The sequence below is a fragment of the Ipomoea triloba genome, chromosome 12, assembly GCF_003576645.1.
Source record: "Ipomoea triloba cultivar NCNSP0323 chromosome 12, ASM357664v1".
Taxonomy (NCBI): Eukaryota; Viridiplantae; Streptophyta; class Magnoliopsida; order Solanales; family Convolvulaceae; genus Ipomoea; species Ipomoea triloba.
Genome location: NC_044927.1, coordinates 25,061,320 through 25,078,402, shown reverse-complemented (window position 1 = coordinate 25,078,402; position 17,083 = coordinate 25,061,320). Strand labels below are relative to the sequence as shown.

General features: G+C 35.4%; 3 protein-coding genes across 11 annotated transcripts; 2 read left to right on the top strand and 1 right to left on the bottom strand.

Moving 5' to 3' along the window:
* The first annotated feature begins 642 nt into the window (after nucleotides 1–642).
* LOC115999842 (ras-related protein Rab2BV-like) lies at nucleotides 643–1,766 on the top strand. The gene is made up of 3 exons (XM_031239773.1): nucleotides 643–774; nucleotides 874–1,059; nucleotides 1,135–1,766. The coding sequence occupies exons 2-3, from the start codon at nucleotides 895–897 to the stop codon at nucleotides 1,612–1,614; spliced, it is 645 nt and encodes a 214-aa protein (XP_031095633.1). The 5' UTR covers nucleotides 643–774; nucleotides 874–894; the 3' UTR covers nucleotides 1,615–1,766.
* Nucleotides 1,767–6,400: 4,634 nt separating this feature from the next.
* On the top strand, nucleotides 6,401–10,490 carry LOC115999693 (mitochondrial substrate carrier family protein B-like). 7 transcript variants are annotated; one of them, XR_004094021.1, is made up of 9 exons: nucleotides 6,402–6,816; nucleotides 7,252–7,428; nucleotides 7,550–7,699; nucleotides 7,811–7,912; nucleotides 8,034–8,104; nucleotides 8,251–8,318; nucleotides 8,944–9,032; nucleotides 9,188–9,234; nucleotides 9,892–9,916. XR_004094021.1 is itself a non-coding variant. In XM_031239562.1 (8 exons), exons 1-8 carry the CDS (start codon nucleotides 6,550–6,552, stop codon nucleotides 9,892–9,894), a joined length of 885 nt encoding a protein of 294 aa, XP_031095422.1. In that variant the 5' UTR covers nucleotides 6,401–6,549; the 3' UTR covers nucleotides 9,895–10,025. The 7 variants fall into 7 exon arrangements, 5 of the variants coding, with proteins under 5 accessions (XP_031095422.1, XP_031095424.1, XP_031095423.1 ...); XM_031239562.1 differs by lacking the exon at nucleotides 8,944–9,032 and having other exon boundaries at nucleotides 6,401–6,816; nucleotides 9,892–10,025; XR_004094022.1 differs by lacking the exon at nucleotides 8,944–9,032 and having other exon boundaries at nucleotides 9,100–9,234; nucleotides 9,892–9,994.
* A 348-nt stretch (nucleotides 10,491–10,838) lies between these two features.
* LOC115997970 (protein DA1-related 2-like) lies at nucleotides 10,839–14,748 on the bottom strand. 3 transcript variants are annotated; one of them, XM_031237392.1, is made up of 12 exons: nucleotides 14,314–14,748; nucleotides 14,030–14,193; nucleotides 13,269–13,356; nucleotides 13,000–13,135; nucleotides 12,804–12,924; nucleotides 12,613–12,696; nucleotides 12,397–12,516; nucleotides 12,094–12,306; nucleotides 11,948–12,010; nucleotides 11,733–11,851; nucleotides 11,583–11,641; nucleotides 10,839–11,449 (listed from the first exon to the last, which is right to left on the bottom strand). In XM_031237392.1, the coding sequence occupies exons 1-12, from the start codon at nucleotides 14,366–14,368 to the stop codon at nucleotides 11,106–11,108; spliced, it is 1,566 nt and encodes a 521-aa protein (XP_031093252.1). In that variant the 5' UTR covers nucleotides 14,369–14,748; the 3' UTR covers nucleotides 10,839–11,105. The 3 variants fall into 3 exon arrangements, with proteins under 3 accessions (XP_031093252.1, XP_031093253.1, XP_031093254.1); XM_031237393.1 differs by having other exon boundaries at nucleotides 14,030–14,190; XM_031237394.1 differs by having other exon boundaries at nucleotides 14,030–14,166.
* Nucleotides 14,749–17,083: the final 2,335 nt, after the last annotated feature.

Here is a 17,083-nt window from a genome sequence, read left to right as displayed (position 1 = left end):
GTCTGACTTACTATTCTAATTGGGCTTAGGTTGTCAAATGACCCATATCTAATATGGGCTTACTGCCATGAACAGGCCCATTTCTAGTAGGTAAAGGGTTACTCTAAGCGCGACGGGTTGTTATGCCGTGGACCCAAGTCCACCTTGTAAGGTGAACCTGCGTCTACATTCACATACACTATACTCTACATTCACAATTTGTAAACTCCACATTCACACATTACATTATTATATGTTTAGTAACTACATTACCACTGTTATGCATTCACACATTCAAAACTCTATATTCACAGGTCCTATACTCCACATTCACATATTACAGGGCTACAAGTTGCTAGAACTTCTTAAATCTATTACAGATTCACACATGCATAACTCTACATTCACGATTTCTATACTCCATATTCACAATTTGAAACCTCCACATTCACACATTTCTGGACAACTCTACATTCACACTTTGAAACATCTACATTCACACATTTTTGGACAAATCTATATTCAGCAATATGTTTACTCATTTTTATTTTTATTTTTTTAAAAAAAGAGACAAAAATGACGTAGTTTGGTGGACCTGGGTCCACCGCATAATTTGCCAAGCGCGACGCCTCAGATCATTCCCTGTATTGACCGTTAAAATTCCTGTTTTTCAGTTATTCAGTTTCTTGAGGATCGAAATTCTGTATTCTGGAAAAAAAAGAAAAAGAAAAAAAAAATCCTGAGTTTCATCCGAAGATTGAAAATAGAAAAAACCCCATTTCGCCTTTGTTAATGGTGAGTGTCAATTTAATTTTCCTTTTTTCATCTGCAATGTATTCTTTTAATATGTGATTAATTACTCCAAATAATTTTTCTCAATTTTGATATGATCAGGTAAATAGATAGAAAGACGCAATGTCATATAAAGTAGATCATGTATACGATTACTTGTTCAAGATTGTATTGATAGGAGACTCAGGTGTCGGAAAATCTAACATACTCTCCAGATTCACTAGGAATGAGTTTTGTTTGGAGTCCAAATCCACCATAGGTGTCGAATTCGCAACAAAAACTCTCCAGGTTCGTTTTATTTGAACTATTTTAATTTATTTAATTATTTTTTTAGGAAAATTTCTGACTCCGCCCCGAGTCCAGGGGAAGACCGTGAAATCCCAAATATGGGACACGGCGGGGCAAGAAAGGTACAGGGCGATCACTAGCGCGTACTATAGAGGCGCGGTGGGGGCACTTTTGGTATATGACATAACCAAACGGCAAACCTTCGAGAATGTTCACCGGTGGTTGCGTGAACTCCGGGACCATGCCGATTCCAACATCGTGATTATGATGATTGGGAACAAGTCCGACCTTAACCACCTGCGGGCCGTGCCGGAGCAGGACGGGCAGGGGGTGGCCGAGAAAGAAGGGTTGTCGTTCCTCGAAACCTCGGCCATGGAAGCCGTCAACGTGGACAAGGCGTTCCAGACCATATTGTTGGATATTTATCAGATAATTAGCCGGAAAGCGTTGGCGGCGCAAGATGGTGCGGCGGTTCCCGGTCAAGGGACCTCCATTAAGATTGGGGAGGTTAATAATGCCGACTTGAACAAGAGACAAGGTTGTTGTTCTAACTGATCTAAACGCACTGCAAATTGATTTGTTGTTCAAAATTGTATTAAAGTCCGTAATGTTCCTCGTGACCATAGCTGTCAAATTATATTAACTCGATAAGTATTTTTAAAAAATCTTTTTTTTGTTGTTTTATTTCATTTTCATACTTATTTGTATATTGCGAGATACAGACTAATCAAAAATTAATCAAGTCGAATCCAGATAAAAACGGATGTCCTTCTAGTAAAATTCCTATTTGTTTGATTCTCACTTCCCAGTATGACTTTTTATTACTTGATGTTAAAGAGTCACTATGTATGTTCTCAAATACGGTTATCTTATTTATAAAACGGTAGAAAATAAGATTGTAAAAAAAAATAAAAAATTAAGTCGAAGTTTGATTAACTCTATTTGAAAAGTATAATTGCAATTTGATTGCCTAATTTAATCATATTATAACTATATATATTATCAATGATGCATATTTTATGAAAATTAATAATTGGATATAAAAAAACTAATCAATCAAGTCTCAATCTATCCTAATTCAAAATCTTACTTTTCTAATTTAATCATGCAAGTATATCCTCAACCATGCAAATATTCACGTGGCTGAGAGAGGCACACGTTCACTTGGGCAACAGATTACATACATTAAATTCAATTAGAGATTAAAAATAATAAAAAAATAGATAAATAAAAAAACCTTATGTGATCTTATTCTCAGGTTTTCAACCTAATCCTAAATCTACAGAATTCCGCATCTAGAATTTCTGTATTCGTTGTAAATTGCAAGTCACACAATTAATCTATGAGTCATATCATAATTTGTATGTGCGCACATGCGATCTAATCCAGAACTTCTAACATACTCGGGTAATTTTTTTCATGCACGTTTCAAGTGAATTTGAATCTCATAAACCCACCTCGCATCATGACCTTTAAGTTAGGAGACGAACCAATTACGATAAACTCAAGGGACAATTAGAGAATTTAATACTATTCATAATGGATATTAATGAAAGATAAATTGCAGATTTTTATTTTATTTTTAAACACAGGAAAATCTATAATTATTTTATAAAATATATATATCAGATAAATTTTCTCATGTATAATACTTTGTAAGTTACATGACAAAATAAATTGTATTCCGTACTAAAATATATTGTGCCACGGCATCCACCATTTAGTCACTTATTTTGAGGCAAATAACAGATGTTTTAATCACACTATTAAACTAATAAATGAAATTGAGATCGGTCCGAAGTCCTTTTCAACCCCGTACGTATGCCTAAAACATCACAAAAACGTGGGATTTCTTCTCAAAATAATTGAAGAATCATGATTGTATGCAATGGCTAAAGTGCATTCATAGGTCTTCCTCAATAATTAAATTTTGGTCTAATTTTTGAAGAGTTTTTGTAAGTGTGATTAGGAGAGAGAAAATGGGAGTGAAAGAAAAAAGTAAAAAGAAAAAACAAAACAACAAAATTGAAAAAAAAAATTAAAACTAAAAACAGTAATTACGCGTCAAGGCGAGTGCATGCACTGCACGCGCCCACCTTGGCACGAAATCTGCGCCTCATGTAACCTCTCCCAACAGGGCTCACTAAACCCTGCCAAAACCTCCAATACGCAGGAGGAAAAACTCACCCAAAAAAAACCCTTCCCATTTAATAAAAACTCAAGCATTGAATTTTACTGTTCCAAAATTTCTCTAAAAGCAACAATTGGGGATGGCCTAAATCAGAATGCATAACATAAAGTTTATCCCATTTTTCACAATAGTCACGATAGATTTTTTCATGAATTAATTTTATTTCATTTTGGCATCTCAATTGTTGTAATATTTTTTACTTTTAATCTTAATTTGTTCCATTTTACTATTCAAATATTCCATTTTAAGTCTAGTATTCAAAAATATTTTCCCGTTTGTGTATTTAATGATACTTTAATTTGAAATAAAAGTTGTATAACTATAAAAGACGAAAATAAAATTAAAAATCTTAACACGACTGCAATACTAAAAGTAAAAGGAAAAAGTATCAAAATCGCAATTTAAATTAAGCAAATAGTACAATTACTATTTTTTTTTTTTGAGAGTACAATTACTATTTTTTTAAAGAGTGCAATTATTACTTCTTGTAACTGACATAAAGTTTCAACGAACAACCTTCCGCCGAAAGACCTCATTAAGTCATCAACGTTCCATGAAAAATACTGGCCTCCATCACTCCATGGCAAAGTAGTCTCATTTTTCATTCCCGATAATATTATTACTATTATTGAATATATTTTTAATACATAACAAAAATAGTGAAGAGCAAATTAAATTAGACATTATTAAAATATGCTACTCTCAAAAACTTATAAATAGTCTAAATACTTGACCCCTCGTGATAATTATCGTCCTTGCAATGGAATTATTCATTCGTGAGAATAATATTTTTGAGAATAAAATAATTTACTAAATAATGATATATATATATATATATATATATATATATATATATATATAATGTGTTTTTCCATACCTATAAATATAAATTAGTAAGGAGATTATCTATTCATTATTAATTTTGTATATTAATTTGTATAAAAGACGAATTTGAATCTTTAGAATGTTGTGCCAAGGAATATTCCTGGAGATATACAGCCAGCACTTGCTAACTTGTTTTATTTGAGATTGGAATATGACTACTGCCAGAAATAGATTGAGAATTATATATATAAAAGCCATGCATGTACAAATTATATTTTGAATAGTAGCCCATCAGCCATGTAGGAGTGTTAACTGGGACACCAGGTGTCACTAGACCACAAGGTCTTTGGCAATAATTCAATTATTTACAGATCATAAGTTTGAATTATCACATTCACACAAAAATTGATACTGGCGCACTAACGATATGAAATCACTCAGCCCCACAATGACCACAATATATTTTATTTATCTAAACCCATAAACATGTTCGATAACATAACATAATTTTGTATTTAATTTCCATATTCAAATTTGTATAAATTTTAAAATTTTAAATAAAATTGAAAAAAATGCATTCAAATTCTATTATTTTAGGCTATAGAATGTAAATATTTATCAATCTCTATTGATTTTGAACCTTTGCCACTTAAATGCATTAGATTTAACTATAAATTTTATTATTCCACCTCGATATCAACTTACGAATAATTAAAATATCGTATTTAGATAAAAAAAATTTAAAAATAATATTATCTTTCTCTATCTGAACAATAAATTATAGTTGAATGTGTTGGCCATGCCATTATTGCAATACAAATTTATCTCTAATATAGTAATACCAATACAGTTAAATCAAATAACAAATTTTACTATAATAAGTATCGTCATTATTATTGTGGAATATTTTATTTTGGTAAACAAATATTTTTACTAATAGTAAAATATAAAATAATATAATAATAATAATAATAACAACAATAATATTTTTGATTTCATTAGAATATTATTTATTCCATCCCATGTATTTAATTTGATTTGGTTAATTATAGTTATTTATAAATTAATATTTATTTAGTATTTGTAAATAAAATTTATATATTAAAAAATATATTAAAAAGTTATAAAGTTATATTAAATACAAAAGACAATTTTATAAACAATAAGAAAATATTAACAAAATAAACAAAAAATATATATATAATTTCACCTATAATTACAATTATCATTAATGTATATGAAATTTTGACATAAATTCATGCACGACTAAATGTAATTTGATTATCTTATCACCGTGCCCATAATCACGTTACCTACCTACGTTAATATTATTACGATCTCTATTATAATCACCACGATTATAGATAGATTTTATATATTATAAAATATATTAAAAAGTTACATTAATACAAAAGACAATTTTATAAATAACAGGAAAATATTAACAAAATAAACGAAAAATATGCATAATTTCACCTATAAGGCTATAATTACAATGAGTTATTTCCATTTTTGGTCCTACTATTATTGGGGCATTGCCAATTTTAGTCTACTTCATTAATTTTTGCCACAATGTGGCCAATCTTATTTAGTTCTTGCCACTTTTAGTCCACCCTTAAAATTTTCGTCAAATAACCATCCAAAACAGGGGTATCTTTGGTCTTTTCATGCTTTGGTCATCTCCTTGACCCTTTGCAGTGGTTTTCCTTACACATTTTCATCCAATGAAAAGGTCCGACGAAAGCCATGTGAGCCACATTACAAACCCATGGCTTTCGCCGGACCTCTTCATTGAATGAAAATGTGTAAGGAAAACCACTACAAAGGGTAGAAGAGGTTATCAAAGCATGAAAAGACAAAAATACCATTGTTTTGGACGGTTATTTGACAAAAATTTTAAAGGTGGATTAAAAGTGGCAAGGACTAAATAAGACTGGCCGCAATGTGGCAAAAATTAATGAAGTGGACTAAAATTGGCAATGCCCCAATAACAGTATGACCAAAAATAAAAATGACTCTAATTACAATTATCATTAATGGATATGAACCGTCGACATATATTCATACCTGATTAATTGTATTATTGTAATTTAATTATCTTGTTACCATACCGCATAATTACGTAACCTACCTACATTAATATTAGTACGATCTCTATTAGAATCACCACGATTACAGATAGATTCGGAGTATTTAGAAAAATACTCCGTAATATTTTGTAAAAAATTTAAATAAATTCCCATGATTCAAAGTCTGACTCAGCTGCTACTGATTACCAAGTGCTAATCGTTCCAGAGATACGTCGTCGTTTGTAGCAATCATCCCCTCAGTGCGGTACATTACGAGAATCCTAAACTGAGAAGACCGAAGAAAACCATTTCGGTCCTATAAAAACCGTGAACGCAACGAAGAATTTCAATTCAGCTGCAAAGATTTCACCTTCCCTGAAAAGCGTTAGAGAGAGAGAGAGAGAGATGCAGACGGAGGCGAGAGCAGGAGTGGCGGTGGAGGGAGGCGGAGGACAGGTGGCGCTCAACGCGGGGCATGGGGCGGTGGTGGTGGACGGTGGCGCAGCGCGGAAGCTGATCAAGCAGCACCAACAGCAGCAACAGCAGCAGCAGCAGCGGAGAAGCCAGCAATCGCAGATCGGAACCATATCGCAGCTTCTCGCCGGAGGCATAGCCGGCGCCGTGAGCAAGACTTGTACGGCGCCGCTTGCTCGCCTCACTATCCTCTTCCAGGTTCTTAATTTCTCTCTCTCTTTCTTCTGCTTACCTTTCTGAGTATATGAATTTTATTCATCTATCGTCGTTATTTCTTTGCATTTTTGAACTGATATCTAGTAATCCTGGGAGGCTACTTGGGCGTCTCGCTATTTATCTCTTCCAGCCCCTCTCATCAGGGTTTCGGGGCTTAGGATTAGTCTAGTTTAAGCTGGAAACCTAAACCTAAACCTAATGTATAAAAAAAAGGTCTAAATTTGTAAATTAACAACAACATTGTCTTTGTACTCTCAGAATAAGAGAAATGTGTTCTTTAAAAAATATTAATCCTCAAATTTTATTTTCTTCCTTACTTTTGTGCTGATGCAAATATCAATTTCAGTGTTTGGGATTTATGCTGCCACACTACATTCTAGATTATAATGTTAACATCTCTTTGGTCCAATCTAATAGGTGCAAGGAATGCACACGGATGCCTCAAACTTGAAAAAGGCTAGTATATGGAGGGAGGCTTCCCGTATTGTTCGTGAAGAAGGGTTTAGGGCGTTCTGGAAGGGAAATTTGGTCACAATTGCTCATCGGCTTCCTTATTCTGCTATCAGCTTTTATGCGTTTGAGCGTTACAAGAATGTTGGTAGACTTGTCCTATGAACAGTTTATGTTATGGTTTTTGGAAAGACTGACTAATTTATGTTGTACACAGCTTCAAATTTTAAATTTTGACTGTTTTCTTTGATCAATTGTGTCACAGTTGTTGCATTTAATGCTGGGAGTTGAAGGTCAAGGAGAGAGGTTTAGTGCGGATCTTTGTGTACGGCTTGTAGGCGGTGGTTTGGCTGGGATTACTGCTGCTGCTGCTACGTATCCGCTGGATCTTGTCAGGACACGTCTTGCTGCTCAGGTAATAGACTGTGCTTACTCTGCTTAACATATAGTTTCATAGAGCTTTTGCCTGTTTCCTTTCTTTTTGCTATTTTATATATACCCTTCATCTTGAAATACTTGACTGCAGACAAGTGTAATATACTATAGAGGTATATGGCATGCCTTACGTACCATAAGAAGGGAAGAAGGTGCCAGAGGCCTTTATAAAGGACTTGGTGCAACTCTATTGGTATTGTTTTGCAACTCTAATTCTTCTTGCTTGTCAAAAAGACTTCATTTTGATAAAATAGTTGGCTGCAGAATGCTGCTTTTGTTTTGTTGTTTCCTGATTGAGCTGTGTATTTATGCAGGGTGTTGGTCCTAATTTAGCGATTAGCTTTGCAGTTTATGACACTGCAAGGACCTATTGGCAGGATCATAGGTAATCTTTTCTAAATATGCGTCTGATTTTGAGTGTACTAAGGTGTTAGTAAATACTTATTTGATAGGCTTACAATTTCTGTTTGTTCATATTTTTTTCTCTTATTCTGTAATGGTAGTGATTTAACACTTACATGTTGATGCCAGGCCGGATGATTCTGTGGTTTTGGTAAGCCTTGCTTGTGGTAGTCTGTCAGGTGTTGCATCATCAACAGGTACCAAATCTCATTATCATCAAACAAAGAAAAATATGTTAGAATAGTACTTAGAAATTTAAGCATGTTACACTGATGTTGAATTAATTTTTGGTAGCTGGAGGACATCTCAATAAGCTCGATAATCATGTTTGTGTGTTCTTAAAAGAAATCACTATTTGTTTTTATTAGTATTTGCAATTAGAATTTATGCCAATTTTAGGCTGCCTATACCAATAAACCTCATCTTAAGCCTTCTCAGCAAAACTTGAATGGCATGATGTTGGTAATATCTTCTTTTTGTTTAACTTTCATTAAAAATTCACAATGCCAAATTGCCTTGCCATCCCTTGATGTTTGTGGTTTTGAACCACGGACATCACAAAGCAAAGTGGTATCATGCAAAATAGTTCAAACAGCCTGTAAAGAAACTGGCTGTAAAGGTCTATGGACTATTGAGCAGAAATTTTTATTCTTTTGGCAATTTTTTCTGCTTCTGCCATGTATTCTAGTAGTTATCCTTTACCCATGGATTATTCAACAGACATCAGGTTATTGCTTTGAATTATTATATTATTGAACATTTATTAAAGTATTTAATCGTAGATGTTGATGCCTGTAGCTGTCTTCAATGCTTTTGATGCAGAGAAGCAGGTTGAGGTGCAGGCTTGTTACTTAGTATCTAACCCTTAGAGCTAAAGTTACACCGTGTATGTATGGCATACGTGAATTTTAGTAAGAACTGAGAAAGTGCAACTTTCTTCTTGTCTTTCACAAAACTAACTTGTTTTTCAATATCAAGATGTTAATGTAGCTCTTACTCCTACATATATGGGATAGCTTGGCTCTCTAAACATGCAGTTGGCTCTATTATGATGTGGCTATTTCAGGAGCCTCTATCTGCTGTTGCCAAAACATGAGAGGCGTCCTCTTTGAGGTATGCTTCTCAGTTAGGTTTCACGTGTTATTTCTCCCTAATTAACACTAAAACCTCAAAAGTTGGAAAGCATTTCTGTGACCAGCCTTTTGTTGACAACTTGACGTGTCTGTAAAAAATTAGTCAGAACAACCACCTGTGGTGTATTTCCCAAAATTAAAGGGGAGGGTACCTTCTCTTAACCCATGAGCTTCTTTGCAGAGTGATATAGAAAGACCTGCTTTATAGGAAATGACTGGTAATAGGAATTAAAAATAACAGGGAAATTGAGATGAATGAATGCAATGTGCTGAAACATCTCCCACTGTCCACCAAGAAATGACTCACATCCAATGCAGCCAGCTATTATATGCTTGTAATACCATCATTCTTTTTTTTTTTGCTCTTTTGGCTACTTTGCTCTCTGTACCGCCTTGGTACTGGTAAGGCAAAAGGTGTTTGGCATTGTGAAGAAATGCATCTCTAATTTTGGATTTTTTTTTCAAGCACGCTTGCAGCAATGTATTGCAATATTCATAATAGAATTGAGGAAGGATAGAAATGGGCAAATGGCCAATCGGATTTTCCCCCTGTATTGTATGTTAATAATTAAAATTGCTTCATGTCTGGAGGAGACTCACTTTCAATTTCTTTTCCTGGTTTGTGTACTTTTTGCAGTGACTTTCCCTCTGGACCTTGTGAAGAGACGGATGCAGTTGGAAGGGGCAGGTGGTCGTGCTCGTGTTTACAAGACTGGTCTCTTTGGTACATTTAGACACATAATCTGCTCAGAAGGGATTCGCGGGATATACAGAGGAATTCTTCCTGAATATTACAAAGTTGTACCAGGCATTGGCATTGTTTTCATGACATATGAGAAACTGAAGCAGCTTCTGTCAGATATACCTTCGTGATGGTCAATCATCAAACAAGGCTGAATATAGGTCGCTTATATATAGAAACCCAGGGATATAGTTTAGTCGAAAGAAAGAAAAGCTTATTATGCACCAGATTCTTGGAATTGCTGGCTAATTTTTGCTCGATTTGCAATTGTTGACCGTAATGTGTATTATTGCATGTGTATTGTACCTAGAGGAGCACACATTTGGCTATAAGTCTCAAATGTGTAAACACTGCTATTCACATCAATGATCTTTATAGCAGGCTATTAGCAGCACAGGTCACTGTTGTACTATTTACATTCTTTAACAGCAACATTGTATTTGATTCTTTAAAGCAATTTTAGAAATGGTAACTTGCTTCACAGTTTACAGTTCCTCCTTGCTTCCTCCTTTTGGTGACAACTTTTATGGCTTTTCCTGTTTGCATTTTTGTTGATGACCATGTTCAGGTTGTGTTTACATTAAACAATTTATTGCAACAAGTTTTGAAATCAGAGTAGCTTAGTTGGTTCTTGGGTGACAGATTGCAGACAAAGATGTAAGATCGATACATCTTGTAGGGGTGACTCCTTGTGGGCACCGACACTAGTCTTCCCACTTACTGAGTTGTTGAGTCACCGTGATTTATCCCTCCACACTGAGCGAGGGATTTCACCTTATTTGGGCAAAGGTAAATATTTAAATTTTTATTTTTCCTGTAAATCAAGTGGATAATCAAGAAAGTTTCTGCAAATAATGTGTCAAGCTTCTTTTATTGCTGTTGAATATGGCAAACTCTGATACAAGACAGCCTCATAAACATGTTTTTGTTTTCCTGTTTGAAGATTACAGGTCAATTTAGCATGTGTCCTCAAGGACCCCAGAAAAAGTAGGGGGAGTCAATGTAACTCAGTTCTCAGGAGGAACATTCCATGTTCTTTGACATGCCAGAAGCATCAGAGCAGATTTTCAACAGAAGAGAGATCAGGGAGGGTGAATGTAATAGTAGGTTTACAAGGGAAAGCTTCCTGTGAAATGAATGTGATCCAAGGTGCGTCGTAAACCGTACTTATTCACAGCTTCATTGGCTGCTCTAAACCCTCCTCCATAGGCTGGAGAAGTGTCATGAGCTATCTGGTGCATGAAAAACTCTCCCAACTTGTTTTCGGCCCCAGACCTCCCGCCTTTCTTGGATGACGACGACGATGATGATGATGGCCATGCCGATGAGGACGACGAAGCTGTTGATGTGGATGGCATGTTTCTGAACCCAGGCATCACCTCTGACTCAAGCCACATGTGAGACAGCACTTGGCATATTCCTTCCTCCACCTCAGGGCTGAGATTTCTGAAACCTGCAGAATTCACAGTAAGTTACTAAGTTCTTCCTTTTCTCGATCTGAAGTTGTTAGAACATACAAATTCTCGAGTATGATGTGATTTCTCAGCTTCTCGCCCTTGAATATATAACTGAAAAGGTATACTTACCTTTCAGGCGCAACCACGCATGCATTAATTCGTGCGCTAGAATGGCTCCGGTGAGTAATCTGCATCAGGAACGATGAAACGGGGCTCAGAGGAAGTTCTATGTTGGAAGGGCATGGTTGCATACTGTAATTACAAGAAACTAAACACTACCTTGGGAGACCATATAGAACCAAGATGGCTGTAACCTCACATTTTCGGGTTAGTCTCTGAGGCTGTGTTCTCATTCCTACCAGCCCGCCTCGCCCAGCCATTCTTGGCCGTTTCAGTATCTGGATATTCGAGAACCAAAACCATTCATTCAGATTCTACAGAGAACAAAAGTAGTTAACAATAGAAAATTCGAGCGATTTTGAGAAAAAGCATACACTAGTAACAGTCTGCTCCTCGGATAAGCAGAGACCCCTGGTTTCAGGCAAGTGATGGAAGCCCTGGAAGTTTTTCAGAGTTACAAAACATTTGGAGACAAAAATGGCAGAAAACCGAAGGAAGAAGAAAGAGAAGCAAGCTATACGTGTTTCTCCCCTTCGATAGCTTCATTAAGGGCCTGCCTTTCAACGAGAAGCATAGGAATTTGCTGGTCTATTTTCATGTTCATGCCTTCATAATAGTCTCTGATGGCATGGTAAAGTGGTTGGCAGTCCCCGGTGTCCATGATAGCAGATTCCATACACTCCAAGCATAAGCTCCGCCCATCTCCAAGCGATATATATTTTGCATCCCACGACTTGAAAAAGATCGGAAAACAACATAAAACAACCATGAGTCTGCAGATCGGGTTTGAATTGAGAGTTAGAAGATTTCAGCTCGATCCTACCTCCAGACGTTCACAGCTGCAACATCGGGCAGTGACATCATGCTCGTGTGCAGGGCAATATTTCTGAGACCAAAACGGATGGCATCTATACTCTATCAAACCAGCGCCATTTGTGGGAATCTGAGGATGTGAAATTGGAATAAGGCTACAAGCTCAATAAAGAATAGTTTCGACTTTCGAGTTCAAAAACAGCAAAAAGAAGCAGAATGGTCTTACAAATTGATGGCAGACTTCACATTTGGGATGAGTGAGTTCTTTGAAGCACAACTTATGATATGTCTTGTTCCCTGACAGAGAAAACTTGAATCAACAAAGAAAACCAATAAGAGCTCGATATATATATACGGGAACAGATCTGGAAGCATCAACAAATTTTACAAAAGTTGTCGTCTTTGGAAACAGATTACCTCGTGTTCTGTGATTGGATAACCACAGGCATAACAGCAAAAGCATTCTGGATGAAAGAAAGTCCCCATGCATCCCAAGTAGTTGCCATAGCCAATTTCCCGGTGGCAGCCACCACATACTCTGAAGTAACACGAAAAATCATCTCTAAGATCACATATCTGAAAAGTCGTCTACACTTATATATGTCAATATTACCTATAGTCTCTTGGATAATAGTCCCTCGGGACATAGGGAGCAGGAGGAGCGGGAGGAGCATAAGGCGGGAATGATGAAGAACCAAGACCATCATAAAGCGACCTTGCTAGATCATCGTTGTCTGCCCATCTGTATCCTGACAAAGTATGAACCACACATTTTCAGCAACAAACAGGTAAATCTAAACTCTTCAAGAGAACTACAAAGGACAAAGAGAAACTTTAATTTTAACCCAAAAGAATAGGGAAGCTATGCAGAAACAACTGTACCATTTGGCCTCTTCAAATCTTCAGCTTGAGAGCGTGCAATTGCACGGTCCAGTTCCTCCTTTTCTTTATTGGCTCTAGGGCGATCATCCTAGAATGCGGAATCAATAAAAGAAAAACTCATGATGTTCTTGAACCTCTAGACATGAGAAATTATATGCTAGACATGGAAAATCATAGGTTATTTTTGCATATATCATCCCATCTTCTCCATAGCATTTCATCCTCCTTTTTGCAGGCAATTCAAAAGGAGAAAGCAGGTAACTTTCAACCACAAATTCACAATGCCTTAATTTTGCCGAAACAACTAAAGATTACCATCTACTCTATCCTGGGGCCCAAGAAGGAAAAGCTAGTCAATTAATGACAACAATAAGGGATAATCTTATCTCTTTAATCATCTCTCGTTGAAGTAAAAAAGGATTTTCTAGGGGACAACTCCAACCAAATTGGTCAGACTGGTTAATAAACACAAGGCAAGGTCACAAGTTCGACTCTCGGCAGGAGCAGCCTATTGGCCTACTTGGTTTTAGTCGGGACAACCTAAGCTGATTTAACTCTTTGTGGTTCTTTGACAGGTAAGACCACAAGGCGTGGTTTAACCAATGCACACCATCTGGTAGTGGCCGCGGGGGTTCCCTCGTCACCTAAAAAGGACTTTCTAACACAAGAAAGGTACTAGGCTACTAGCATGCTAAGGAATGAAAGAAAAGAAGAACTCCAACAATACAACAAACAAACAAATCAGAAAATACAGTGATTACCAAGGATCTAATTGGAGCAGGCAAAGCTATATTTTCATCTCCCAGGAGCTGAGGTTGTCGTCCACCTGGCAATCCCCTACTACTTGAACACCCCTTGAAAATCTTACTCAGCCATTTCATAAACCTTGACTTTCGCTCTGCGTGTGAAGAAACAAAGTGCCCTGCTTAAAATCCCACAACAATATCAAAACTCCCAAAAAAAAAAAAAATCCAATCTTTACAACTTGAAAGCAACACATTGAAAATGGTACGTCCCAAAGACTTAAACTTTAACCCAAACATACCATAAATGCAAGGCTGAGAGAGATGATTGACGCTAGCTGAAGAAGACATTGGCATGTATAAAAGAGAGGAGCTTTCTGGGTTGGCGCGGGGACGACGAAAAGGGCGGGCAAGAATGAAAATGACTAATGGAGAGAGAATTTGGAACAGTGGAGGGAAAAGGAAGGGTAGAAGAGGAGAAGAATGGCATCATTGATAAGCTTTAGAGAGAGAAAGAGAGAGAGAGAGAATCTCAAATCTGTGGGAGGGAAAGAGATTCTTGGCTTGGGGAGAGAAAGAGAAATGGAGAATCTGCTGAGCCGGATTGAGATGGAAAAGGGGAATGGGGTGAAAAAGGTGAGACTACAGAGTGGATTTTTCTGGACGGCTCAGAATTGCTGGATTGGGGGATTTGATGGAGAAATCTCAGCAGTGTTGTGCAAACATTCAAGAATCAAGAATTTCTTCTTAGCTATGGCCGTCTGAATATTTTGAAGAGAAAGTTGCCGGGGAAAAGTAAATGGAATTTAACTATTGGGCCTTCTTTTTTCTTCCAAATTACAACACTCACCCACTTATTTCTATCCCCATTTTTTGTTTTATTTGGCAATCAACGGTTAACAAATAATGAATCGTAATAACTTCAATACAATCAATTCTTGTCATGTCAAGTGAAAATTTAGTTGATAGAGGAGCAACTTTTGTGCAAGCTAAATAACGTTGAAAATGAATTTTATGAATTTGGGCATCCACATCCTAGATACTTCATTGGTTTATGTCCTTTCTCGATAGCTAATTGTATGTTCTGAATCTACGTGTGTTGCTTATTTTTAAAATTTCTTTCTCATGTATTGAAAAAAAATTAGTTAAATTTAATTCAAATAACATTTTCTTTCCTTTACAAGTTTGGAGATAATTGGGTTGATTTTATATCCTGTTCTTTTTCTCCATAAAATTCTTACAAAATAGACTTTAATGTTTACAACGTTTTAATCATTAAATATATACAGAGTAATTTTTTTTATGTGACATGATAACACCACATCTCTATTTCGGTGACTAATATACTTACATATGCACACATGCATCAATACGCGTGCGCGTGCATATAGAGAGAGCATGTATGTGTCTTTACAATCGATTTTTTATATTGATTTATGTATTTTTACCACTTAGAATGTTTTTTTTTCTTTTTGTTTTTTTTATGAGATTGAGATCTAAAAAAAAAAAACATACTTTTTTTTTTTTTTTTTTTTTGAGTACAACATACTGCTATTATAATTAATTTTGTAATTGGGATTGCAACTTTGATTTCTGTCTATGCAACTTTCGAAGCAACCTATTAATGAGGTTGTAAAGAAAGAATCAGTTGCCTTGAGTGTGGCAACATAGGTCATCTAGCACCACAAGTCTTTGGATCACCTTTCATTATTATTATTATTTTTTTTTTAATGAGAAGGGAAACTAACCCGTAGTTATAATCTAAAGATAATAAAATATGCATCATGTAAATCTTATTTTCGTGTAATAGCTCACAAATCACATAATAATAACTCAGAAATCACCTCTCATTTTTGTAGAAAAGGAATATAAACTGAAATAACTAGAAGGGCTAGCCTACAATATCATCATCATATATTCCACATTTCCACCTTTTATTTTTAGTTCATTTTTTTCTTTTTGACTTTGTTCAAAAGTCTTCTTTGATGACTTTCTCCCACTACAAGTTTTCAAAAACCAACAACTTTTTTTTATAAATAAGTTAAGGGTCCATTACAACTTACTCGTAACTCTCCTGAAAAATTTGAAGTGTTTTTACCGATGATAAACAACATCGACGTGACTTTATCAAGTTTTGTGCAATTTTCTTTAATTCTTTCACCGGTACTCGTGCATACTAACTTTAAAATCTCTGCCACAAACTTTAATTAACCTTGCAAGTATCTCCAGCGGTTATATGCTTGGGAAAGTAAAGAGATGAGCTATAGGAATCAATACCCCCTTTTCTTTTGGGTTGTCAATTGATCTGACCAAGCACTGCATTTGCAGATTGAACAAGAATTTAAAATAAAAATCATATTTTACATTTTATATTTTGATTAGATTTTCTCTTTTATTATGCGAATCGTCCAAGATTTTATAACAAATCTTACCTTAACAAACTCTTGAAGAGAATAATATTTATTCTCTACAGTATAATAAAGAGAAAATATAAATTGTTATGTTAACATCGGGATCTATCAAAATGAATAACATGCAAACAACACCCTTTCGGTCGAGCATGTCGCAATCTGACAAATTATACCATGGACCAGGGTCAACCTTGTAGACCTGGTCTAAAAATAACCTTCAGATTCTGTATCTGTAGTTGACAGTTTCTGTACTAGTAGGTATCATATTATGTGTCAGCAATTATCAGAAACTATTAACTGTAGGTACATATGTGTAATGTGTTAACTGAAGGTACAAATTTTTTGTATCAAGTTTACAATGTAATATAAGTCATGGTCCATGGTATAACAATTGGCCAAATACCAAATATACCCACCTTATCCGGGCAAGTGTTGAAGATTAGTATCCATAATACAACTTATCTCTCCTATAGTTTACTATATGTGATTTGCAAATTACTTCGTATTACACAGATGACGGAGCAAGTTTACCCAATACATATAATCAGGTAGTGGTTGTGTACTTTCCTTGTCAGCAATATATATATATATATATATATATATATATATATATATATATATATATATATATATATATATATATATATATATATCAAAAAAA